Below are 27,986 nucleotides of genomic sequence, written 5' to 3'. Positions count from 1 at the left end.
GCTTAAACAATAAAACAATAAACTACTGTATCTATAGGATTTTGGGACCCACAATATTGTGTGCGTTATTCAACAGCATGTTAAGAATCTCCTTCTACGCACAAAATAAAGCACAACAATACAAACTCATACAAGAAATACCCATCAAATCAAGGTATTCTGAACGGCTGCTGACCCACAGGTCGCGGGTACGAATCGCGGCTGCGGCGGCGCCATTTCCTATGGAAGCAGAAATGTTGTAGGCCCGTGTGCTCAGATTTGGGTGCACGTTAAAGAACCCCAGGTGGTCGAAATTTCCGAAGCCCTCAACTACGGCGTCTCTCATAATCATATGGCGGTTTTGGGACGTTAACCCTAACATATCTATCTATCAAGGTTGATTTGATTTCTGGGGTTTAACGTCCCAAAACCACCATATGATTATGAAAGACGCCGTAGTGGAGGGCTTCGGAAATTTCGACCACCTGGGGTTCTTTAACGTGCACCCAAGTCTGAGCACACGGGCCTACAACATTTCCGCCTCCATCGGAAATGCAGCCGCCGCAGCCGGGAATCGAACCCACGACCTGCGGGTCAGCAGCCGAGTACCTTAGCCACTAGACCACTGCGGCGGGGCTATCTATCTATCAAGGTATTGTAAACCAAATACATAAGCACTAGTCGCGATACATCGGTTTATAAAGCCCAGATGAAATTATCATACTGTGGGTGCATTGAGTACACCTTAGTTTAGTAAAACAATTCAATTTTTATGTCCAGTGTGTTCATTACTTCGGTGATTCCCATAATTCAGAGCTCTCTATACCACCGTTTTAAGCTATTTTATCAAGTTAGAGGTATATATCAGGCTGTCATAGTAATTTTGGACACCAGGCACGTATTCGTGAAACAGCGCCAATACGAGGCAGGCACACAAGATGAAATCACATACGGTTGTGCTGACTTCTAGCTGAGTGTTTACGGGATTCAAAAGAATTAAAGATTACTGTCGCACCACGACGCAAATTTTCGGTCACGACTGCGGTTAGGTGTTGCTTTCATAAAGCCTACTCTTTTTGCATAGGAACGACAGACACCTCCACATATGACTGAGAGTTTCCGAATTGGAGCTCAACTGTTTTGGGGCCCCTCAAAAAGAGCGTCGTTGCCACTGCGCGTACGCGAGACCCAAACAGGGTTTCGCGTTGGAAACGCTATATCTCGAATTTACCGGGAGCCCAAAAGTCTGTCCAAAAAGCAGAAAAACTGAACGGCACCCTCTGATTTGGTAGTTCTCGGCCAAGACTGTATTGACCCAGCATAGGGGGACTGCCCGAAGCACCGTAGACCCTAGTTGGAAACTCTTTGCCCCGGCTTCAACCAAAGCATGTATACGAAAAAAAAGGGTTTGATGCCGCAAACTTTTAAGGTTACTTTTTGAAAACTCCTAATAGAACACCTACTCGGTTTCTGTGATCGTTATATGAGCGAACACATCGTTTTAAGCAATTCTCCCGACAAACTAGACGATGAACCGTTTACCAAACAGAAGATTCCAGGATCGTGGCCCTGCATGCGTCACAGGCTAGCAAAGTGACGCGAGCATCGCTACAATTTTTTTAAAATTATTATTACGCAACCACTTCTAGCCGTGCAAAAAACATACACACATGTACCCGATAATGCTTCCTTTCTTGTTCATTCTTTATTTTTCAAGAACTTGACTACTTTCTCCAGCGCACCGTGCCTTGTGTGCTACTTGACGCCAATTTTGGTTTGGACAACGACGACGACGTTGTGTGTTCATCAATACCCTGTTCAAGTGTCTCTTGCATTGTTTGCTCAGTATTGTGTGAAACTTATGAAGCCTACTACTGCGTTCATTGCTGATGTACATGGACCAGTTCGGGTATCTGCCAGGTCCTCCGGCGAGCATGGCGCCCACGTCAATGAAGCGGACGGGCCCTTAATGCTAAAGCGAGGACATTGAATTCAACTCACTGCCAGGCGAGGGGCTGTTTGATGACTATTTCGAAGTTGTGACGAGCCGGAAATATAAGAGACGTAACACTAGGGCTTCTTTATCACCAATCACGCTGAATGAAGGAGCGCTGCACAAGGCAGAAACCAACACTATCATTTTCGTTAGCGTTGACCCAAAAAGCAACAAGAAACACCTCAGCACTCAATTTGTTTCAGCCCTCCTCGATGGGATGATGCCAGGTAAATTATGGATATCCGAGTGGATTCGCGCAAGTACGTCATAACGATTGTTGTTTTGCACGGAACTTGACTGAACACACTACAAAGTCTTACAGAATTAACGTCTACTCCTACGTTCAAGTGGGCTGCAACGTCATTACCGGTGTAATCTACGATGTTGAAGATGTTATTTCAAGGTGCTACTTGTGTGCCCTTGTCAAACTATCTAGCGAAGCTACCATTTTCGCAGGGGTTGCTCGTTTTACCAGTAGCCGGCCTTACTATGTAAAGGTGGGCCACTTCCAACATTCAGTAAAACCTTTTGTGTCAAAACCACTGCAATGCCACAAATGCACGAAACTAGGTTCCGTTTGAACAGCTAGTGAAAATAGGCAAGTATGTTCTCACTGCGCTGAAGCCCATTGCCTAGCAATCGTAAAGCCGATGTGCTGAAGTGTTCTAACTGTAATGGACCCACGAGCCCTTCTCAGAGGAGTGCCTAAAATGAAGAGGGAAATTGTCATATTAAAATAAATGGCAAGGGACTATACATCCCAGCGCGCGACTGCTGAAACCATCAGAAAGCGGTGACATCTTTGACACCGGTGCGGTAGTTCATCCATTAGAAGCATTGACTCGGCGTCTGTAGCACCCCTTGAACCCCCTGCTTCACTGACTCCCTTGCCAATCGTACCCTTCATGATCGGTGGGAATTCCGATTGGCCTACATTGCCGAAGCCACGGTTCCACTGATGGGTGGTAGCCAGCGTAAACGGCCACCCCAAAAAAGACATCAACACATTTGACACAGCTTGGTCTTCGTTGTGAAGTCGTAGCAACGTACTGAGCCGCAGGGCACCTCAGTAACATCAATCACTGAATCACCGACTGTCCAGTTGTCTCAGGACAAAACAGTCTTGATATTTCTTCAGTCACTCTTAGAAGCATTTCACATGTTCGTCGGCAAGCTCAACTCACCATACGCTCAGCCCATGCAACAAGTGCTCGATAGCCTATGTCCAGTACTTGCAAGTTTTCAGCAAGTACTATTACTCGACTATTCATAGTACACAATGATGGGGCCGACATCTTGCGTTCACTACCATTGAACGCAGTAGTGTTTTTTGTATGCCAACCTGTTTCTATCTCCCCATCTTCTAATTTCTCATTACCCTTTCGACCATTGTAGGATAGCGCATTGGACGCGGGTCCGGTTAACCTACCTGCCTTTCCTTCCTTTTTTCCTCTTCCTTGACTGGGGGTGTTAGTCGACGGCATGCAGATGTGCCGCTATGAGTTAACTTTTGTGTGTGCACATTACGCGGTGCTTTAACTGGCAAACATCAAGGTATCATGTACAAGTTTGCAAACTAATGTGCAACGTACACATATAACTACTTTTATGACGCCACTTTTTACTTTCGTATTATATTGATTACTATGACTGAGAGGGAAAGGTCAGCCATCTTTTCCTGTTATTGTCAGCCTGAATTATTTTTCTCTTGAATTGGTCGCCCTGCATCGAGAGGACATCAGCTTCATAAAACGTAGGCAAGCAATAACACTGGGCAATGTGTCCGGATGCTCGAGAGTGCACATATCCATGCGAGGCGTAGGAGTACAAGCTGGAGGGGGGGAGGGGGCAAGCCAGGGAAATGAACAAATAAGCCGTAGAACTAAGGCCGAAACGTCGAAATAAACCACGTTGTGGCCACTCACGGAGGATCTACTTGACTAGTTGCAACGATACGGCCACTCAACAACCATGCCTGCCTATATATATATACCGGCTGACGAGTGAAGTAGACTTGCCCCCCCCCCCCCTACTCGCGAAAGAGGTGTTACGCCACTGCTGCGAGGGTCGGCTACACTCCCGGAACCTGATCTTGATGCATGTTTTAAGACTTCGGTAGATTCAGTCAGACGAAAACGGCAATATATATTGCAAACTACTTCGAAAATAAAATGAAAGAGCCACTTTCATATCCGTTGTGTTTTCGAACAACTCTCAGCAGGCGTTTATCCCGTTTAAGCTTTACGGTAACCCTGACACTGCTTAATCTATTGGACATCGAATAACTACTCTGACTAAAATTTGTAGTTGTGGGTCTAAAATCAAGTTATGCGAATATGGAAACACCACCCGAAATTCGCTTCCGATCCGCTGCTGAATGACCAAAAATTTTCTTTGTGCTTAGTTTCACTTGCTTGTATAGATTGTCAATGATTGGCTGTACGACGTGCCCCTTAGCCTCAGCACCTACTTGGAGAGGCTAAAGCACCTTTGATACACGGAGGCCCAAACACCGCCAAACGCAAACAAGAGAGACCGATCTGGTCTTCAGAAAAGTTTGAACAGCCTAACATAAACTCAGCTCCCCACACTTTCCTTCTTACCAGGTGTCTAGGAACTCTAGCTGGGTGTTAGGAGTAGCTCATGCGTGAATTCTTTGTACCTTGTTCTCGCTCTTCTCTCTTTCTCTCACAACGAAACATCAATTTGAGAGCTTCCACATTATCAATCACTTTTCAAGAACGAAGCTGCTGAAGCCGGCCTGCAAAAGCCGGCTTGCTGCAAAAAAGTTCCATCATTATTAACAGGTTCACGACACTGAAATGAGGCAAATATGCCTGCTCAACGCTGATTCCGCATAGTTTGATAGCCTGATTTCAAATCCTCTTACATGACAAGATGAGGTCACAAGCGCCCTAGCCATCTTGAAACAAGCTGGCATAGAACCATGGCAATATTTCTTTTTTTCAACCTTTAATCGCCAGGGTCACCGACACATGCAGAAAGCTAAACAAAGTGAGCGGATGGGACTAAACACGCCAGGGAGAGATGACCAGCCACCAAAACAAAAAGAGACTATAATGCTTCGGCATAACGTCCCAACTTTAAACGTAGTTCATTTTATGCCTGTATATTAGGTTGTTTGACACTTTTTGCAAGCTGCGAACTCTTTGTTTTGCTTTTTTCTGAAACTGCAAATTTGGTCTCAATGATGCTTCGCAAACACTCATAACTTCTCTCTCAGCGTAAACTCTGAACTCAAATTTTGAACAATTAATAAACACCTGAACATACTAGCAGTGAAAGAGAATAAAAATTTATAGAACATTTTTGAATTTACAGCTGAATTTTCGAACAGGCTCAGTCTAAGGTGCCTCTTTCTTCGACGTTTTTTTTTTGTTTTGTGACGTTTTTTTGATAGTTACTGCATAAGATATATGCTAGTTCACTGCACAGCGCAAATTATTAGTTACTTGGAAGCCAAGGTTTTACTGAATGACGCTACCCCTTACTCACATATTACAGCTGGCGTGCATACTACTTTATTGCAATTTTTGACACAGATTACCTCCCAATAAATAAATAAGCAATATTTTGCAGCGTAAATGACTTGTGAAGATATATAATACATGCTTGTCTTGAACGAAAAGATATTTAACGCTGACTGCTCCTAATTTTTTTTTTGATGTTCAGTGGCCTATCCCCTTAACAGAGAAGCTGTTAAAGCTGAATGGGTGTCGTTGTCGTGGATTTTACACGAGGCCCCGTACCATTTACCATAAAAGAGTCATCGGTTCGCGAGGATTCAGTGATTCGCAAAAGTTCCTCCACCGTTGGCCCTTCAGCTTGTCCATTCGACGTTGGATTTTATTTTGTAAATGTCAAGCATCTTTGAGGCCATGAATTGAATTAGTTCGCCTGTATCTCCACTCAGCCCACATCCGAATTGTACGTAATTCCTCAAATTCCCCATCAAGCTCTTTGCGTTGTGATGTGTGCGTAATGGTGCTACCCCTCTACCTTTCTGGTATTTTTTTTATTTTTCTCTTCTTATGTTCAAGCTAGCCTGAGTTTGCGAGCGTCACCTGCCACAAATGTATTATGAATGTGAACGAGAGTGTGCCGCGAGAATTAGATCGATACCACTATTCCATTTCATCTTGACCTAATTGGTTGCAGCGTAGCACTATACAAGCGAAAAGAAGGGTAGGAACAACATGACGAGTCCTTTTTGTCTTTCTTTAGTGTCGCGCTGCAAGTTCAAGATTAATTCCAACCAACTGTACCAACTTGCGGTCCGACTGTTACCACTGGTCCACAAAATGTGAATAATGCAAAATTTAGCCCAACAATATTTGTGAAATCATATGAGTAAGGTGACAAACTCGAGTACGTAGAACGATAAATACTAGGAAACGGGATGGCAGCAACAGCTCCGGGAAGACCCTATACCGAAGGAAAGCTAGTGCCAAAGACAACTAGCAAGTAGATCAATGGAAGGGGGAAACGCTTGGTTTGAGTGCGAGTTTCTGTGTGTAGAGTTCGGACTCGCTTGTTGCGTGTAACATGCATCTATTCGTGATAACACAAAATCAATCAACACTTACCAAGATAAAGCCTAGTAATAGCCTAGAATCAATGTATAAACAATGATAATAAGATAAAGCCTAGTAATAGCCTAGAATCAATGTATAAACAATGATAATTTAGCTCAGGCCTACAGGCTACGTAGAAGTAACCAGATAAACTCAAGGAATTATCTAGTTTTGGCGTTCCAGCACCTGCGCTGCTTTGTGCAAGTGTCGCTCATTTTTTTTTATTTAAACAACTGCACTACATAATTTGAGTTGTCTATAGTACCTTTCCAAGATGCAGGTTGGCTGCTTCGAAATTTTATATTACAGTAACACTTTAAATCATATGATTTCGCTACTAAACTAGTACACACTTGTTAATGTATTCAGTTAGTTCACTTTCTCTTGCATAATGCGCGTAATTGCTATTTCCTAATAGCCTACTGAGAGTTGCTTCATGGACAAACAGAAAGAAAATATATGCTTCTAAAATTTGAGCATGACATAAGGATTTTAAAAAGTGTAAGCTGAGGCATTGACGTAACAATATTTGCATGGTGTAATTAGACAGGCGCCTCTTTACAAAGACACATTTGTATAATGCAGCCATCATTATTGTATATGCCCACCTATGTTTCATCTGAAATTACATGTATTACCAATACTCAGTCTGTTATATGTGCATAGACAGTGAAAACATTTACCAATTTATCTTTGTTAAAGTCAGATATTGTAACGATACAACAAAACAAACCTCCAGTGCTAAGATAACACACGATCACGGATGTCATCCAATTTTCTACAAGATAAGAAGAATGTAATGAAACGTAAAGGTGTGAAAAACATAAGTTACACACGGTATTTTTTCAATTTATCTAAAACTTTACAGCACACACTCTTGACATCGATAGTGACTTTGTGTGAATAATAAATACTACACTTACCCTGTTACAAAATACATCATATCGAATGTTTTGTAAGTCTGGTTCTCAGCAGCGGCAAATGTCACGAGTTTCTGGAGGGATGCGTAAGCATCTATACCATAACCATCGTACACGTAGTACCTGCCTTCTTGCGTAGCCTGTGGAGGAAAGAGTTTTACTTCAGCATGGTTTGCGCACTGTGGACGTCTCTGTGTTGGAACAGTACAGTCATCTAAAAAGCACAACTTTGGCAATCTTTGACTCTTTCTTGATAGCGTCGATTATATGTTCCCGATACTCTCCTATCAGACACCTGATCGAAAAACAGTCACCCCACATAAAAGCATGTTATAGTCAAAAGGTCACACATATCTATTGAAAATCCTGGGTTGGTGGATCCTAGAATCATTGGTGGATATGGTAGAAATATTAGTGGATATGGTGGAAATATTAGTGGATATGGTGAAAACTGTAGTGGGGATATCGGCTGATCACGGCGAGAGTGGAAAAAATGATGGCATAAGTTGTGGTGGCGAGCCAATGGTGGTGACGGTAGAAAATGCCAACTGATGACGGCTAGCGGGGACAAAATGATGGCAGATGGTGATGGTAGTGGCGAAAAAATGGTGGAGATAGTGGAAAATGCCGGCTGATGGTGTCGAGGCAAAACTTGTTTGGTGGAAGGCTTGGGAAGCAAGGTGGAGGACGGTGGCCTGATGGAAGCTTGGTGTATTATGGTGGCTTGATGAAAATTCACATTACATTATGCGAAATCACTTATTGTAGTGTTTCATTCTTGTATGCGCAGAGATATATGTTTGTTGTCAAGAGAAACCAACGCTGCTCATTACGCTTTCTAGCACGTTAATTTTTTTATTCCAGTGGTGTCAACAATGCTTCATTTTTGTGGAGCGTAGAATATGCAGCCGTGAATATGTTTACATTTCGCGCGCGTACTTAGATCAGTTTGATATTCGCGGTGTTTCTTTGTTGTGGTGTTTAGAAAACTTGAGGTGTCACTGCAAACAGTGACAATAAATGTTTTACATCGGCGCGCAGTTGGCGAGCAATAAATGAGCTCCAGTTCGCAATTTCCCATTTCAATGTTACAGCAGAACACAGCGGTCACTTGATGTCACAACGCTAGAAACGCAACCTTGGCAATTCTTGCCCACTCTATGGCTTGAGCCGTACTTTTAAGTTAACAAAGTGCGTGCGAATATACGTAAACTTTCACTTTCGACATGCGTCGAGACGAGCCCAAGCGAATGTGACTTTCAGCCTTCTGTTCTATCACCATGATTTCCACCAAAGGTTAAGCCTACCGACTGAGCCCGTACAAGTGTTATCGGCGCTTCTGAGTTTCATAATGCACAATTTTGACGAGTAACAAAACAATACAGCACAGCTGTGGGATCATTCAACCTAAATGAAGGCTTTTTTATTGCGTGCGGTGTCCGCGCAAGAAGCGACAAATATCGAGGCGACGCGCTTGGAGCACTTCCACTAAATGTACGCCTCCCCTCACCGACGGCCGCCGGTCGCACTCGCAGGCACTTCACTCGCTCTCATGCGAGAACACAGACACGTCAATTCGTATGCTTACTGAACCAATATGATAGCATAATGGTTCTGGCGCACTGCATTCGTTTCGACCAATCCATAATGTGGTTGTTCCAAACGACAGAGCAACAGGTGCGCGCTGGCACGACTGCACTGTGCTTTGCGCGAAAAACATCGCAATCAATTGTGTGAACGTATCTATCAAATGAGCGTAAAAGCGTCGGAAAGCCTGAACAGATATCGCTATGTGGAAGGAGCGAGAAACGGATATTAAACTTGGCAGTAACTGCCGATAAACTTTACCTGCTCGTCAGTCCATTGAGTTGTTTTTTTTCTAGCAGTTGTAAATTGTAACAAAAACATAGCGCTGTTACCATTATCGCAGTTACAATCGTTACAGGCAGCACTTGTTCATGTTTATCAAATTCGAAAATGTTAGTACCAGGTGCAGATCCTGTCAATCTCGAGTAAGCGATTAACAAAACTGAAGTTAAACAGTGAGTTTGTGAGTTGACTACTTCTTTAACACCCTAAGCACCGTCTGTCGGCGTGGCTAAGTGTTTAGTCTGCTCAGTTAAAAATCCGAAGGTGGCAGGTTGGATTCCGCGCTGTCACACATGTTTTTGCGGGTGCTAACTACGTTGTTTTTATACAATTATTTTTATTATTTCTTTACTGGCAGCTTGTCACTGTGGTTCTGACGCTGCTTCGGGCTCCAGCACTGCCGGGTGGAGCGTGCCATCCACCATCCACTCCACCATACGCCACCATACACCATGTTCCACCAGCATGATGGATAGTGGAATCCACCATTCCTGTGGTGGACGTTTTTTTAATAGGTATCCTTAACTGGAGCATAAAAAAAGTACCTCCTTCTCCCTATGATGTATTCGACAACACAGATGGCAAATCATGCAATACATGCCGACCCACCTGACGTGGCCACGAGAGACGAGAGCGGCAAAGAACGCTTACAAGGCAGAAACGTGACCATGCCACACTATTTGCGCTGTTTTTGATCAAAAAGAACCTTATAGCATTGCTGCTTTCCTTCACGAGGACTCCGCTTGGTATAACGGTTCTATAACACATAGGTTGTGGTCCACTTTTCATTTTCTGCCAATGGTGGATTTTAAATTACCCATTTCAGGTCTCACAATCTACAGGTACGTTGATAGTATCAATTATTTCTGGCGCGTACCGCAGTCTGTGGCTTATGGGTATGTGCTACACTTGCCTGCAAGAAAGGGTTTGGTGACTTTGTTAATAGTATTCTCGCAATATTCCGCTCAGGGCAGGAGAGTTAAATTTGCAGATCTTTTTTAACCTGCTATGCAAACGTGAAGGAGACGATCACGGTAGTACTTTCACAGAAGCGAATAGATCAGGGATTCTCAAATGAGGTTACGCAGAACCTAAGCATTCCGCAGACCCCTTCTCGGCGTTCTGCGATCCACCGATAAATTTTCTCTGGTTCCATACTCGCCCACTAAATTCACTTAGATGGCTATCCCGAGGTGTCATCAATCTAGGCAGCCTCCAGTATTCACTATCGAGTATCAGTAAGCAGCTATAATTGCGTTACAGAAACGCCCGAGCTGCAACATAAATTACGTCGGCAGTTGGTAGCCAGCGGGACTCCGAAATCGGGACGCACGGTGGCTTAAATTTAGGGGCCTTACATTAGCCCTATGCGCAGTTGGGCTATTTGAAGATAGGTGCCGCTACACTTTGCGTCTGCACTTTGCGCCTTTACTACGCTCGTTTGACCACCATTACCATTCACCCCGCAGGCGCTGCGCGCTAGCTCAGGTGCCCCCCACTGGCCCGTGTATGCTCGCGTCTACGCGTCAAAAGCGTAAAATGCGCCTCTCGGCGTCGGCGTCGGAGCGGCATACGCGACGAGGCGCGAGGCATCAAGCTGGGCTTGATATTTTCGCCACGCGTACTCTACGTCACCACGCGCACAGCAGCACCAACAAACCAGAGGCCGCGATGCCTCCGAACGCTGTGCCTAATGGCCGCCACTTCGAAGGCATGGCCGAGTGCTAGAAGCAAGCACGGAAACTTCTTCAAACGTTCCTAAGTGACCGCGTTGTAATCTAGAACGACAACGACACGACAAATGACTGCGACGGCTACCAGTGTGACGTGGTTTCGCGCTGAGTTCAAGCGACGCCGACAAATCCAGTGAATTCCAGCCGGCTTCGCTTGGGCCGGTCCTGAGTGCGAGCGATCGTCGGGGGAGCGAAAACATCGTACAGACTACTGGAGCATGTCGGTGTTCCTGTGCTTTAATCTGTGATTTTCGGTGCTAAAAACAAGTGTAAATCGACTTCGGAGGTTTGAAGCCTTGAGCGTGAGGCCTAGTCTACCACGGAGGCCATTCAGTGTTGTGTCAGCAGCATCCACCGTAGGCCTCTACCGTCGAGCTCGTATGAACCAGCTCGTGCGAGGTACATCGGTTGAAAAAATCAACGGTAGTTGCCGTCGCAAAATTGACACTATATACGACGCCCGAAACATCGCGTATTGCCTACGGAGGAATTTTTGTCGGCACTGTGTTTGTTTTCAACATCGGTATTCATCATCGCTGAAAGCGAACCTCGAACTAGCCAACACATTTCGGTGATGTGAAAAGTACGCACTTATCTAAGTGTATTCACGGATTATACGACGCGGAAACACTGGTTGGCTTCAGTGCAACTCGTTTTCGTGTGTTGCCAAGCTGATAACAAGTGTGCGCTGGTTGGTAGTAGTGTGATGGGATTTTTTGTCGGGTACCAGCAACGCTGACACATTCAGCTGTCAGCGGTTTTATTTCCATTCATATACAAGATAGAAACTCGGATATACGTTGCTGTGCTTATCTAAAAAGAAAGTTGCACGATTAAGTACTGCTGGTATTGCCTGCTGTTTCACTTCTCGCTTGTTTTGCTTTTTTGCCACTCTCCGTAGCGCATACGTTGTTTGGCAAAACTTTAACACACACGTTAGGTTCTAGTTCATTGTGATACTCATAGCCATAGACATACAATGGCGCTTCTCTGTCGTTTAACAGTTTACTATATTATAACACACGTTTTGTTTACAGCCGAACAGATAACTGAAAACCTTGTGAAAAGCACTTGATTTGAATTCAGCTGCGCGATGACACGATAGTAGGAAGAGAATATCACCACATGTATGCACAGAATGAATGAAAATGCACTGGTACTGTACTGCACTTTGTTTAGAAGAAATGCAAACAGTGCCTCATGTGACCTATGGGATCATTCAGAACTGTGCATGTATTTATCTGTTTCTCCAGATTGTAATGAGCTGAAGAAATAATTAGACGGTTTCGAACATTGACTCTTTGCATGTGTTTCCAAAGACTGTTTCATTTCTGTTTAGTTTTTTCAGTGTACGCATTACCTTGGACTGTATATGCAAGCAATCAAGCATATTCAAAATATCAAGCCATTCAGTTTAGCTATGTTAGAAAATTCCCAAAACTTCTGTTCAGTGCTCTGGTGCAATACTATGACCGGTACCTGTCGCATCAAAAATTTTGGGCACGCTTTATTGCATCATAGGGTATTTTGACTTCTGATGACGTGAAATCTTTCTACGCAGTGCTTGGCTGCGATCTCAAAATCAATATCTATCTCATGAAGAAGTGCCAGATGCATTTTGTAGATGTTAAAAGATATTTAAATTACCATCAAAGTGCAAAAGCCTTCAACACACCTTTGATCTGCAATCACAATCCAGCTTATATCCCATTGTAGTGCTTTCGAACGCGTTCAGATAAAGTTAACTAACACTGGAATGATCTTCTTGGTTTGGTACGTGATACCAGTGTGTCTCACTTCTTGTAGGCACTTGTTCTATTTTTCTCACTTTCCTATTTCTCTCATAATTTACCAGGCTCCACCTAGGAGGTAGTGATATTTGTTTACGTTGGCACATTTATTGTGATACTACTGTTTCAATGGTTTTATTTTGTATTGATGTACATCACTCCAGCTAAAGTCGTGCATTGGGCTGCAGTATTTGAAAATAAGTAAACGTACCACCCGAAAGCGTTAAACGCAGTGCTTGGTTTTAATCTTATGACTGCTAATTGTTGCATCATGAATTGTCTGGTTTGGTTTATTGCATTGGAGAACATTTTGGCTGCAGACAACGCTAAAAGGCCTTTCGCACAAGGTTTGGTCGCAATCTTATGACCGATATTTGTGACTTCATGAAGTTTCGTGTGCAATTTGTGTTTTTAGAGAATGTTTTGACTGCAGACAACGTTCAGAAGTCTTCCATACAAGATTCAGTTGCAGTCTTTTCAGCAATATCTGTCACATTATGATGTGTCAGGATTAGTTAGTTGCGTTAGAGCATATTTCGAGTACAGACAATGCCCAAAAGCTATCTACGCGTTCCCTGGTTCCTATCTTATGTCTAGATCTGTTGCATCATTGGGAGCCAGGTGTGATTTTTTGCATTAGAAATTTCTAATAAATATATTATCAAAAGCTTTACATACAGGGTTCAGTTGTAATCTTATGATCGATATTTGTGACAGCGTGCAGTGTCGGGTACGGTTTATCGCTTCAGAGAATATTTAAACTACAGACAACGTCCAAAAGTCTTTCATACAGGATTCAATTGCAGTAATATGAGGAATATATGTCCCATTATGAAGTGTCAGGCACAGTTACTTGCGTTAGAGCGTATCTCGACTACACACTATGCCCAAAAGCAATATACGCTGTGCTTGGTTCTTATTTTATGACCAATATCTGTTGCATCAGCACAATGCAGGTGTGCTTTCTTGTATTAGAGGATAATTTTAATAGATACATCATCAAATTGATTCCATGCAGGGTTCAGTGGCAATCTTATGATTTAAATCTGTGCCGTCATGAAGTTTTAAGTGTGGTTTATTGCATCGGCAAACAATTTGGCTGCGGACAACGTTCAAAACCTTCCGCACAGGGTTCAATTGCAACTATATGATCAATATCTGTGACATCAAAAAGTGTCAAGAGTGGCATGTCACTTTAGAGAATATTTCGACTACTGACAAGGTTTAAAAGCCTTTCATACAGGGCTCCGTTGAACTTATGATCGATATTTGTGACTTCATATAGTGTTCGGTGTTATTTGTGTGTTTAGAGAATATTTTGAACAGAGAAAACGTCAAGAAGTCTTTTAAACAGGATTCAGTTGCAGTATTTTAAGCAATATCACTCACGTGATGAAGTACCAGGCACCGTTAGTTGCGTTTTAGCTTATTTCGACTACAGACTATGCCCAAAAGCATTCTACGCAGTGCTTGGTTCTATCTTATGACCATTATCTGTTGCATCATCAGGATCCAGGTGTGCTTTTTGCATTAGTGGATATTTCTAAAGGACACGTAATAAAAAGCCTGCCATACAGGGCTCAGTTGCAGTCTTATGCATGATATCTGTGACATCACGAAGCATTGGGTGCGGTTTGTCGCTTTAGAGAATATTTTGACTACAGACAATGTCCAGAAGTCTTCCATGCAGGATTCAGTTACAGTATTAGGACCAATATTTGTCACATCATGAAGTGTCAGGCACTGTTAGTTGTGTCAAAGCGCGTTTCACCTACACAAAAAAAGAAATGCCCAGAAGCATATCGTGCAGTTCCTATCTTATGACCGATATCTGTTGCATCATTAGGAGCGAGGTGTGGTTCGTTCCATTAGAGGATATTTATATCGCATACAACATCCGAATGCCCTTTATATAGAGCACTAATGTAGTCTTGTGACCTAAATCTGACACATCATGAAGTTTTGGGTGTAATTATTAAGTTAGTGAGTGCTGTAAGCTAAGAAGTGTAAATGTACTGAATGTACATGATATTCGCCTTAATAATAAGGAATTTGAAAGTATAGGTATAGCAACCTGCTGATTTATACACCTTGGTTTTTTATAAAACAGATTTGTAAACATAATGAGGGCGTGGCGACTCCTTAGTCACCGAAGAGAGAGGGGGTGCAATGTCAGCTCCGTAGAACAATATAACGAAAAGGGAGGCACTAAGGCAGCCCCTACATTGACATAATAAGAAGGAGGGGGCACTGCGGCGATCATATCTCCTGAAGGAGAACCCTGCGCACGCCTATGATAGACGCACAGTAGCTTAGACGAGAATTTTCGCTCGCTGGAGTGGCGCATGCACCAATGTTGATTTCTGCTGCATACCGCTCTAGTTACTTTGCTCACTGAGATGTCACTCACTCCTAAAATAGTCCAAACTGTGGCGGGCGAAGCACTATCAATATTTAAACGCGCTATCCTATCTTCGGCATCGCACGAACCCGCTACAGTTCAGAACGCGTCGTTCTGTGCTGAACTAGGACAGTTTTAGGCCAAAAGATCAAGCAACACTGTGCATCGGCCTTGGACACGTGAGCGTCAACGCGATCGACACTTGCCAGTGGTTGCGCGCCCTGTTCCTCCACGGGCGCGACTAGACGCTTCTGACGCGTAGGCGTGTGCCAGTGGTTTCCACTTTCAACCTTTAGACATGATTGTGCGTCGTTGAACATGAGCCAAAAATCCAAACACAAGCATATAGGTTACTTCAAAAGCTTTTTGCTGTACGCATTTTGAAATTATTGTATTGAAAATAAAAATGAAAAAGTTTTCTGGGGGAAGAGGTGCTGGTTTCTTGGCACTTGATATAGCTTAGCGGGGTTCTCTGGAACTAATATGCTTGAAAAACCCTGAAACAAACAAACAAACAAACAAACAAACAAACAAACAAACAAACAAACAAACAGACAGACAGACAGACAGACAGACAGACAGACAGACAGACAGACAGACAGACAGACAGACAGACAGACAGATAGATAGATAGATAGATAGATAGATAGATAGATAGATAGATAGATAGATAGATAGATAGATAGATAGATAGATAAATAGATAAATAGATAAATAGATAAATAGATATATAGATATATAGATAAATAGATAGATAAATAGATAAATAGATAGATAGATAAATAGATAGATAAATAGATAGATAGATAGATAGATAGATAAATAAATAAATAGATAAATAGATAAATAGATAGATAGATAGATAGATAGATAGATAGATAGATAGATAGATAGATAGATAGATAGATAGACAGATAGATAGATAGATAGATAGATAGATAGGTAGATAGATAGGTAGATAGATAGATAGATAGATAGATAGATAGATAGATAGATAGATAGATAGATAGATAGATAGATAGATAGATAGATAGATAGACAGACTCTCAAGTGCTCAAACAACACGGCGAGTCCGAGCAGCTTAAAAACGTACAACCCGAAATGACGTTTTGGTTTGCTGGTATCGTGGTGAGGGGAGCCGCAGCGAGTTCACCATGTCAAGAAGGTCATGACGTATTCTGTAGTGATTCCCTCCAGGGGCCATTCCTCGGGCCATCGGGTACATCAATCAATGGGGGTGAGGCAGCCGTGATAGGATTCAGCTGTAACTTATGCTTTTGTCCTCGTTGTTTCTTTAGATCGTTGTTACATTAGACCATTGTGCGTGGACATGAACGTGCTAAAGTTGACCAGAGGGCTGCGGGAACGTTCCGAGCTGAGAAGTGACGTGCCTGGTGACTTTATCACGTTGAATGAGGGTGGCGCCAATGGTGAAGCTAGACATTTTCATGAAGAGCCCCATGAACCAGCTGGTATGGGATGCACAACACCTGACTACCCTTAGCTTTCTTTTCGAAAGAACTCTAGGTTTGGAAAACAATGTCCTCTACGACAAGTTCCTCCGACGATACCCCGAAGCCCATCCCAAAGAGATTCAGCTTACTACAGAGGCCTGCTACCACGTCCCGTCCACCACATGCAAAATAGATCAACACAAAGGCGAATCCCAACGTAGTAACGTTAGAACTTTTATTTCAACTAACAAGATCATCTAACGAGCTTTGTGATGCTACGCTCCTCAGATGTAACGGAACAATAATGCTCTTCTGAGCTTGGGAACCTGGTTTTGAAGCCACCGCCGGTGACGTATTCCTCTGTTCACGCTGTGGTGGCACTGCGATTCATCTGATTGCATTGCAGGCGTGTCACGCCGATCTCAGATACTGTAAGGGGGAGGCTGTACGGACTTGTGCGCAGATTGTGTCACCGCAAATAGAACCGCTCAAAATGTTTTTATTCACTTAAAAATGATTAGCATTCGTTACTTGATTCTTCGAAAGACCATCTGCATATGCTTACCCGGAGTGATAGAGAGAACTGAACACTTACGTCAGTGAGCTCAATTCCTCGCAAAACGATGCGCACTTGTGGTCCGGAAAGTGTACCGTAACGTATGTTCACCTGACGAGTGCAGGAAGAAAAAGAAACATTGTATGCATGACACGCCTTTAGAAAAAAGTGTAGTGAATCACCTCTACTCAAAACTTGAAGTAATAAATCAACTTTACTTACCACTTGGATGGTTGTCATCAAATATGGAATTATGTGCTCCCTCTTTTTAAATTTTTGTTGAAACACTGAATCACACAGCACATATAATTCCGGATAAATTATTGAAACGGCGTACTTTGCTGGAAATATATATTTTTGAAAAGTGAGGAGGAGTGCCCCTTTCTGTTGCTCATGGACTATAGTAAGTGAAAGTAACAGGGTGAACTTATTGGATTAGTTGCTCGACTTTTCTTTTACAACAGAATTGGAAAAATATAAACAGTACAGTGAGTCAGTCGGCGTGTCTTCTACTTCTATTATGAAAATGCATCCATGTGCGTTACTCACTTGGATCAAAACCAGTCCCACTGCTTTTTGCACGCTCAGAAATATCAACTTTGTTTCTTGCGAATTCACCTGTCCATTCGAAAAGAAAAGTATCCCAGCTGGAAATGTTCGCCACAAAACGTTGCAAAACGTTTCTATATTTAAAGCAGCACATTATTTCGTATCTTCGTCGACATTATTCAACAATCTTGTTAAATGACCACAATCTTCGCGTACTTTCACTTGCAATAGGACTTGAAAAACGGCACGTGCTATTTGCTGAAAGGCTACTGTGCGGACATAAATATTGATCTTTGAACGTTAGCGTAGAGTATGTCCGCTTGTAGGGAGTTACCAACAATGTCTGGTCAGCAGTTATCGTCACATGGTAAATGACCAGGTACATATAATCCTTTTAAAAATCTGGTACCCCATGCATAGCCTGCGTCGAGGTAATTAGTTCACTGAGCTCGTGAATCGTCGGGCCTTTATTTATTATTGGAAACGCTTTGGTGCCGCAGTTTTGCGCCTTTGTTATCACAGCTTCAAATAAGGTTGCCAATACTACGCCAGGCAATAATAATCTTTAGTACATATACTCTGCGTATGTTTGTTTTGCGTGCTCATGTCATTTTGTTTCACATTAGTGCGCCGCATGCGCACTACACTATTCTATGTAATTTGGAGAAAGAGATGCACGAGAGGATTCATATACTAAAAGGCAGGTGCGTTTGGCAGGGCTATAGTTTGCTGTATCCGGCCACTCTACACAGGGGAAAGTGGACATGGCTGCCAAATGGTAATGAATAACCATGGTGAGTTAGAAAAATAAGAGTATAGCCATGCTACGTTGGTGCCAATCTAAAGGTGAGATTTAGTCCAGTGGCTTGACAGATCCTGTAACTACATCTGCACTGCTGACGTCCCACTAAGTATAGGCTAACTAAGTATAGGCTAACGTGTAGGCTAATGGTCTGCAGTGGGATCGTGAGATCGTGATCAACCTTCGCAAGACAAAGTGCACGACAAAAAGCACGTAGCTAAGCGAAACCCGTTGCATAGTTGCTTTAGAAAGTGGAAATAATTACGCAATCGACATTATCATTGATCTGTGCTGTCGACTCACAAAAGCTTTACCTAATTAAACTTTGCAGTTAAAATATTCAGCCTAATATACAGTTGTTAGCGGCGCACATTTCACTATAGGACATCACAATATTCAAATGTCTCTGTTTGTTGTGAATAAATTTGTTGGCGCCGTTTTTGTGCCACTCGGGCTCACGTCTTCCTCTTGTGCTATGAATAACGCCCGTGCCCTCTATGTAGTTGCAACGGCGCTTCGAATATGAAGAACATAAATTTAATTATGAACGCACCGTACACTTCTACTGAGTCGTTGTCTTCAATAGTGTCGACAAGGTGAGCTTGTTGGCCATTTTCGGAGCGCTCAGTGCTTTCAATAGGTCTGATCTTTAGGTTTGGTCCAACAACGCCTTCCTGCAAGAAAAAAAGCCTCTGTGGTACCCAAGTACATTTACGGCAAGATATAGTGACCGTCTTGTACAAACACTTTATCCCTCCACCGTGCAGCACAGTTTTTCAGTTACCACTCATGAGCCCCATCGCATACCAAGAGACACACAAGGCCGCACGTTTTTATAGCATATGACGTTTCTTTGCCTTAACCTAGGCACAAGCGGAGTCTTTGAGCATGACCATTAGCTGCGCATGATCATACCTACGAATTCTTTCCATTTAAACACACGACGCTAGTTACTAACGACGCTACCACAATATGGACGCTAACTGCAATCTCTTCTTTAATGCACGAGCTTTAATGTATAACTCAGTCCTTGCGTACAAAGAACTGAACTTATGCTTTGCCATCATTATAAAAAAAGACCATGCTATTTGGAGGCGACCTATTTGTACCGCACTTCTAAAATAGTAGAGGCAATAGCACAAACTATATTACTAACCTTAACTAAATAATACAAAGTAGCTATAAGGCCTGCAGTTTTAAATCACAGTTATTATTACGCTTTACATATGGTTTTTCGCCCACAATGCCACGATCTAGGTAATTTCACAAAAAAATAAAATACATCATTGTACTCAAATATAATTATCTTATTTATAGAAATAGCAACAAGCCAGGATTTTTGTACATTATTTCGAGTAATCACAAAGCACCAAGGCAATATTTTTACATCCAAATCCTTAGCCCTTTCTATTCATCGGCAAGACTGGACAGAAAGCACCTCAGTCTTGTTCTTAGTTATTTAATTTTGTTTTATTTTTGTGGTGATTTGTCTAGAAGTACAATCACAAATTTCCAGAATAAAGCAAGCTTAAGCTACAAATGCGCTTAGAAGCAGTGTACTAAAGTTCCTTTAATTGTTCTTTATGCTCTTCAAATGATCACAGAATATTGTACGTTCTTTTGTTTAACGTACGATACAAACCATGATTTATTTACGAGGCACACATCTCTTGGCAATCGAGGCCTAATTTCGAATATATCATCTACTTGTATTTAAGTTGAGAATTATAATCGCATTTCGCGTACTCTAAAATTTGGCCACATTAATAGTTACGCCAACTGACGACCCCAAGTTTACCTCTGCCTGCTTAGCTGTCATGATGAGTTGCATACAATTATGACAATTATGAATATATCCTCTCACATGGGCATCATGGGTGAATTGTAACCCTAAACGTCCTGTTTTCTCATTGCCAAGCACTTTCAAAACGTTCAATAGAAATAATTGAATAAAGTACAGAAAGAATATGCTCGTTCATACCACTCTCAGTGTCCCATCTTCCTCGTAAAGCATCAGAGCAGCGAACTGCTTTTTGTCGTGATAAAAGTTCTTCTGTAAATCCCGTATGTCGTACTGCAACAAAAAATATTCGGTGTTTTCATGGTAAATGGTTCCTGAAAACGCTATCATAAATGAGCACAATAGGTTGTTTATTGTAATAAGCACAAGTAGCAAATATGCCTTAGCAAAAGCCGAATGATGAAGCGACTGGCAGTATACAGTACAGCGCTGGAACCCTCAGTTCAAGCAAGCAACCATTCAGGAAGGATACGTCATGATTACTGTAACGTTACATTGTTTCTGCACCAACAGCCGCTACATGAAAAGATTCATTGTATTGTTTTCACTGCAGTTGCTTTGGGCGTTGATGCCACCGTGCACATGATGTACCATACGATTGAAAAACAAATCGATAGCATTACAACAAATTTTGACGCCTATTCACCCGACCTACAACCAGCAAAATTATACTCCATCCGGCATAGGACACGGATGAAGTTGTCACGTTCTATCGATTGTGCCGTCGGCAACACTTCAAAAAGAGCCAAACGCAACAACGATAACCAACTTCTCCGCGGAAAAAAGTAGTTTTCACTTCAAGTGCAAACACTGAATGAAAAATCATTCCAGGGAAATATCAGACGAAGAACAGCAAGCAGCTTCAAGTTTACAGTGCACTGCAAGCACAGACACAAAAAAGCGCATGGAAACAACGCACAGGAATCTACGGAATGAGCGTGAACGGTCACAGTTGCATGAACTATTCGCTACTTTAGCTCTCCCTTAGGAGGTATAGCTAGCTATATATACATATATCTAGCAGCTCTCCTATCGCAAACGTGCTGCTTCAGCCTGCAAATTGGCCATCGTGAACGCTGTAGATCACAAAGATTGCTGTGAAAAGCACGAGGCGTATATTTGCAGTGAAAAAATATTACCATAAGTGACCAGTTGCCGGAGCCACAGAAATGCAAGGCGTGCCGCTGTGCTGTGAAAAGCACAAGACCTACAGTCAAAGTGTAGAAATATTACTATAAGTGACCGGTTGCCGGAGGCACAAGAATGCGAGACGTGGCCTTGTGCTGTGAAAAGCGCAAGACCTACAGTCGAAGGGGAAAAAATATTACCATAAGTGACCGGTTGCCGGAGCCAGAAAAAAACGAGACGTAGCTTTGTAAGTCTAGCGTGCCCGTTTAACGGGATTGCCAGGCATTATAGATTTCCGAAGCAGGGGCAGCGCCTGGATATGGATATCCGGTGGATGGACAGAAACTATCCCATCTGGCTGTTCGCCCCTGCGCAAGCTGATATGTTGAAAAAACTCTTCTTCATTGCTTATCGGCAGATGTGGCTATGCGCTGTTTCTTTTTTTCCTGAAGATATCGAGCTACTATATATTTATCGCAGTTTCCCGAAAAAAAGATATATGATTAAATGCTTTTCACCCAGCACTCATGCTTTTAAAAAAATTACTGCATATATAAAGAGTGAATGATGATGAGTGCACCAGGTGTCCGTCCGTCCGTCCGTGCCTCTATCCATCTGTCTGTGCGTCCGTTTATTCGCCCGTCGATCTATCTGTGTGTTGGTCCATGCGCAGATGAGCAGACGAATGGATGAACGCACGGACAGACGGACCAAAGGACGAACGCTTCGCCCCACACATGACCATTCACTCCGTGGATATGCTGTAACACCGTATTTATTGACATGCAATGCAGTGCAACTGACTACTGCGACGACTACACTGAGATGGGACATACGAACCATGGCGTATAAGGGGCTTCGCCCTTTATAGAAACAATTTGGAAAGCCGAAACCACGAAGCTTAGGCAAAATATTATCATGGTAGCTGAAAGGTCACACCACCAAAGTTTCTTCTAGTAAATATTGTAAGAGGCTCTCTCTCTCTCTTTAGAGAACAAAAATCACAGCATATCCACTGACTAAATGATGAGTGCGGTTGACGCTTCCATCAGTACGTCCGCACTTCCGACCGTCCATTCGTTTTTGCTTCCTTTCGTCCGTTGTTCCGTACCTGTGCCAGTGCAAACTTCCGTTCATTCGTCTATGCGTCTGTCCGTCCTTCTATTTAGAGAACACTCGAAGTACCATCGTTTCTCATCTTTTTACATATATTCATCATATAAAAGTACAGACAACCAGCGGACATTTCAAGGACTGAATGAGAGGTGGCTACCTACAACTACTACCACGACTACTATTAATACTACATACATTGTGGACGCACGACCCATGGCGCAACGAGCTTCGCCCCTAAATCGGAGATGGCGTGCACATGAAGGCTCCCTACTTCAGCGCGTGCTCTCTCGGGGCCACCCTCAGCGCGTGCTCTAGTTTAGTAGGTGGCCGCGCCTATATATAGCGCTAGTTGTCGGCGAGTTTCCTTTCTCTTTCGCCGGACATCACTCAGTACGCATCGATACACTACAATCTACTATGAACATCGCAGAAGCCATGGTGGCGGCGTCTAGGGCTCGCCATACGGCTAGAGCGGGGGCTCGTTGTCAGTACTCTTTTTGAAATTCTCAATATATCCTATATTTCAAGACCGTTTGGCTTTGTGCTTAACGGATCACAAAGCCATTATACTAAAAAAACGTTCCTCCAAACTTGTGTGATTTGTAAATGAGCATTTGAACAAGAGAGAGAGAGATAAATAGAGAGGAAAGGCAGGGAGGTTAACCAAGCTTGGCTCGGTTGGCTACCTTACACTTGGGGTGGGGGAAAAGGAGAATAATATAAAGGAAAGAAATATAAAAGAAGAGGAGTAAGAAAGAGAAGCATGAATAGTCAGCTCAAGACTACACAGCACGGTCTCGCACAGTTGAACAAAATGTATATACTGCACCATTATGCTAAATATCTGTATAGAGGACACTGTTATGTGAGTAATAAACATTGTGTATATAAGGTGTATGCAGAGTCACACCACAACAACTCCCATGTCACATTTTTATATGATGATGATTGAGCATATCTGCAGAAAATTCACAGTTTACCGGATTCAACCTCTGGAGTAAGCCGCTTCATCATCGTTCACTTTGTGGATATGCGGGAATTTTTTTTTTTTTCATGACCGACTGGACTCGAGAGGAACGGCCCTACAACGCAGGAATAGATAGAAAGCAGGCTTTGGCATTTAGTGGTACGACGCACACGATTTGGGAGCAACGATGCAGCATCACCCGCGTCTCGCCTAATTTTATATTCCGCAGTGTGTGGCTTCACATTGATTTTAGTCAATGCTGCGTGTTTTTATATTCTGCCATTCGTGCCCTAAAGTAAATATTTCGTCCTGGCGTAGTTGTCAAAACCGGTGAACTGTGGAGTGAAACGTCACAGACTGGAATCCCCCATGCCACTTTGATAATTTTTTTCTGCTGAATTATTTTTATTTGTGGCTTTACATACATATTTACAGGACAAGACAGCAAGAAAAAAAGGCTGCCGACATTGTCCATAATGGCTGTCGCAGCGAAAGGACACCACGTTGCAAGAGCAAGAAAACATGCTCTATATCCCGACCAATCCAGTACTCCGTTGTTTATAGCATATCGTATATCCTAAATTTGGGCTACTTCTACAGGCAGGTGACATTCTGGCCGTTCGCATGCAGGCTATTTTACTTTGCAATCAATTGAAATGTTGGACGTAACACAACTGCAATCGCCCCACCCTCTTTTCCAATAAACAAAAACGAACAGTCATCCGGCTTCAGCAGAGCGTTACTAAAATCAACTAATCGTGCAAGTAGCAGTGCAGAGTCGTCGCGCACCTAGTGCAAAAAACAACATCACAGAGTTTATCGGAGCTCTGGGCACAGACTTTTCACCAATAGTTAAGTAAGATTATGGTATTACCTGCAGTATCCTACTACTACTATTATTATTGCACAGTTTGCACACATTACAAATTAAATCAGCAGCTTGCGCGCATCACATTCACTAGGTCATTAACTCTAGTGCATCAACGTCTAGTGCATCAGTCAAGGGATTAGAAGCGGAACGGATGCACAAAACCACCGAGCGTTTCATACGTCGTGAGTTTTCTGCTCTTGCTCATTTGACTGTAACACTAAGATGTTACATGCAATGTGGGTCCAAATATACGAGATGTACCGAGATGCAGGGGCAGGACTCGTTATTTCGATGACACTCACCTTTCATCAAATACTTCCTGATCTTGTTTATTTCAAAGCGAATATTATATGCACGAATATGCACACCTTCTCTTGCACTAGTGTTTTCCATATGATGATTGACTAGATGACTGCGTTGAAGACGCAGTGGGTACGAATGACTACTAATCTACGCCTGTAGACCCTTACAAACCTGCTGTAGCCGTATTTTCACCAGGTTCATTTTGGCAATGTCTCTCATATCAGCAAACACTCTTAGCACAAGAGTACCCAAACGGATAGTATACTGCTGTGATATTTTCATAGCAAAACTGTAGCTAATGATAGTACTAGAACATTACACAATTACCCGGTATTTAAGAAATGAATTTGTGTTTTTGGTCTACAGAAGTGAAGCTATTATGACCACAGTGCAGCAAGTTTACACGGGACTACTTTTTGCTTGGCAAATTGTTTAATCTTTCTTCTGCCCTACTAGCTCTGTAAGAAAACTTGTTCCATGTCTGCAAAGACTTTCCTGATGTGCTCTGAAGACCTTACTACGTTATCATCACGCGGAATAAAATTGCGCAGATGCTTCAAGCTATAAAATATAACAGTTCATGCTGCAGGCTTTTTTTCTGCACTTCGAACCAGGATTCATCTTTTAAACACCTAAAAAGTTACCTAACAAAAGATTATACTTTAACGCACTGATTCAAACTCGGCAAAAAATTTGCTTCTATATTTAGAGCGTATCGACGTACTATTTTGCTTCCAGGCTTATTGTGCAAAAAGATTCGTAATTTTTAGTACTCACGTATTGATGCTCTGGAATTCCATTCTTATATGAGCGAACAAAAAAGTTTTTGTGCAGTATTGAGCTGGGCTCCAGGTTAAGAGTTATATCGTCGTTTATTTTGAGAACCTTCGTCTTTTCGTCACGTGCATCGAACACTTGGGGATACGCAATGGCTCGGTATTTCGGCACTGTTGGTGATAAAAAGAGGTTCATGTCTTGTATATAATTGACTACACCGTTCATAATATCATTGTGCATAAGTGGCACACAAACTTTAGGCTTTAATGAGGAAGAAAAAGTGGTCAAGAAAGCAAGGAGAGAACAGAGACAGTACGTTATGTTGAGTTTTATTTATCACAAACTTCTTGGAGACACAAAAATATATGTAATAATTAGGTGCAAATCTTATACCTTACTTTTACTTTCTACTTTTGTCCTCGAAGGGCGTTCTCAGTTAGAAGTGGTGCGAATTTCACATTCTGTGTCTGCTTTCTAATGAAATATTGCGTTAACAAGGTGCTGCGTAAGCTACTTAGCACAATAATACCCAATCACCTCGAGCCCCTTGAAGGTTTTGAAGGGCCTTCATACTCGTTTTTATAACGAGGCAAAATATTTCTTGTGAAGACATTAATAGTCATAACGCCAACTAGTGCATGTTGAAAGCCAATCTGGTATCCATGCGCTGGCAGATAGAGTCAAGAAGCGAAGGATCACTTTAACCAATGAATCTTATACTATTTAAAATTTTATGTAAAGAGTGCTGGCGCACATCCTCATCATTCTCTCATTTCAAAAAAAAATCAGACAGCCACTGATGACAATAGCTTCCTTATTGCCTACGAAGGCTTGTAATACAGGTTGTGTATAGGAGCTTAAGAGGGAAAGACTCGTGTGATAACTGCCCATGCCGCTAATTAGACCTTGTATTTGTCGAGCATGCTTTCAGATGTGACAGCTTCTACCACTAAAACACTCCTGTTTCATCATATGTTACATAGCTTGCAGCAATACAACACTCAAGGTATTGTGTATGTTGCATCAATAAATATGCGTTTGAGCAATTTTTTAAGCTACATCAAAACTATTCTGTTTGTGTAGGTTTTGTATCATATTCATCTGTAAAAGGTTACAAAAAAAACTACACTCACGGTGACCTGCTTGCAAGCTTCTGATAGCCAATAAGAGTTGTAGAGTGCTCACTAACGTAAGCGATTCCATTGATAGGCCTTAACAAACGAGATACAAGAGTTTCGCTAACACTATGACAAAGGAATCTACTCACGTTGTATATATTGCTTCTCTTTCGAAGAACAAAAGGCTTGTAATGACATTTATACTGGGGATGTATGAGAGCTGCTTCCTGCTTCATTGCAATTGGTCTCCTCTCGTGGCATTCCGGCATGAATTATAAATGTCACTGACTTTTTACTTCCCACAAAAAAACTTCGCGTGCGGTCATACCTCGACATCAATCGCGTATATTGAAAAAAAGCAAAAAGTGCACAACGGTCATCTTAATGTATTAGAAGCGATACAAATTGTCCTAGACCAATTCAACGAGAGTCTAAAGATATGCCGACGCACTCTGTAACGACGTGAACCTGTACTTGTTAATGACTGCTTCACGGAGCGAGCCACATTATTCGCGTTTCTTTAAGTAGTGAAACTTATTTCCCCGCTTCTTGGAGAAATGACACTGTGTAAAAAACTGCAACAAAAATAGTGTAGAATAGTTTGCGAGAAGTCTGATCAGACTGCTTCGAGCTCTCTATGCATTCGGTACTAATATTTAACTCCTCTCCACCTATTTACAGAAATACTAGCGGTTCGGCAATAAAGATGCGCAAGTGGGTGCGTCCGGTGTTATTCAATATTTATAACCCGAGCATATACAGTGCGCTTATATACGCTAATATTTATTAGACACAAATGATAAAATTGTCTAATCAAGCGTTAAAAAGCGATATACAACATTATGATCGATGTTTCTCACCTCCGCTTCATTGCTTCGATGGCTAGAATAATAATTTCACCGAACAAAGCAATCAAGCACCGCAGAAAACCATTGTGGCTTACACCGTAGAATAGGAACAGTGTGGCCTGCCCATCCATTCAATCATCCATCACTATCTATCTATCTATCTATCTATCTATCTATCTATCTATCTATCTATCTATCTATCTATCTATCTATCTATCTATCTATCTATCTATCTATCTATCTATCTATCTATCTATCTATCTATCTATCTATCTATCTATCTATCTATCTATCTATCTATCTATCTATCTATCTATCTATCTATCTATCTATCTATCTATCTATCTATCTATCTATCTATCTATCTATCTATCTATCTATCTATCTATCTATCTATCTATCTATCTATCTAT

General features: G+C 42.2%; 1 protein-coding gene across 1 annotated transcript in view; it reads right to left on the bottom strand.

Moving 5' to 3' along the window:
- The window catches only part of LOC119164438 (venom metalloproteinase BumaMPs1), a 55,258-nt gene extending 28,367 nt beyond the window's left edge, over nucleotides 1-26,891 (bottom strand). The window contains exons 1-8 of the mRNA XM_075871741.1: nucleotides 26,741-26,891; nucleotides 25,608-25,777; nucleotides 20,626-20,718; nucleotides 19,198-19,318; nucleotides 17,843-17,911; nucleotides 17,516-17,634; nucleotides 17,333-17,404; nucleotides 7,494-7,630 (exon numbers count right to left, since the gene is read on the bottom strand). Coding sequence (XP_075727856.1) covers nucleotides 7,494-7,630; nucleotides 17,333-17,404; nucleotides 17,516-17,634; nucleotides 17,843-17,911; nucleotides 19,198-19,318; nucleotides 20,626-20,718; nucleotides 25,608-25,777; nucleotides 26,741-26,810 — 851 coding nt within the window. The 5' untranslated portion in view covers nucleotides 26,811-26,891. The remainder of the gene's footprint in view (nucleotides 1-7,493; nucleotides 7,631-17,332; nucleotides 17,405-17,515; nucleotides 17,635-17,842; nucleotides 17,912-19,197; nucleotides 19,319-20,625; nucleotides 20,719-25,607; nucleotides 25,778-26,740) is intronic.
- Nucleotides 26,892-27,986: the final 1,095 nt, after the last annotated feature.

This window comes from Rhipicephalus microplus, chromosome 8 (genome assembly GCF_043290135.1).
Source record: "Rhipicephalus microplus isolate Deutch F79 chromosome 8, USDA_Rmic, whole genome shotgun sequence".
Taxonomy (NCBI): Eukaryota; Metazoa; Arthropoda; class Arachnida; order Ixodida; family Ixodidae; genus Rhipicephalus; species Rhipicephalus microplus.
The sequence above is the reverse complement of the archived record's forward strand: the minus strand, read 5'-3'. Positions and strand labels throughout refer to the sequence as shown.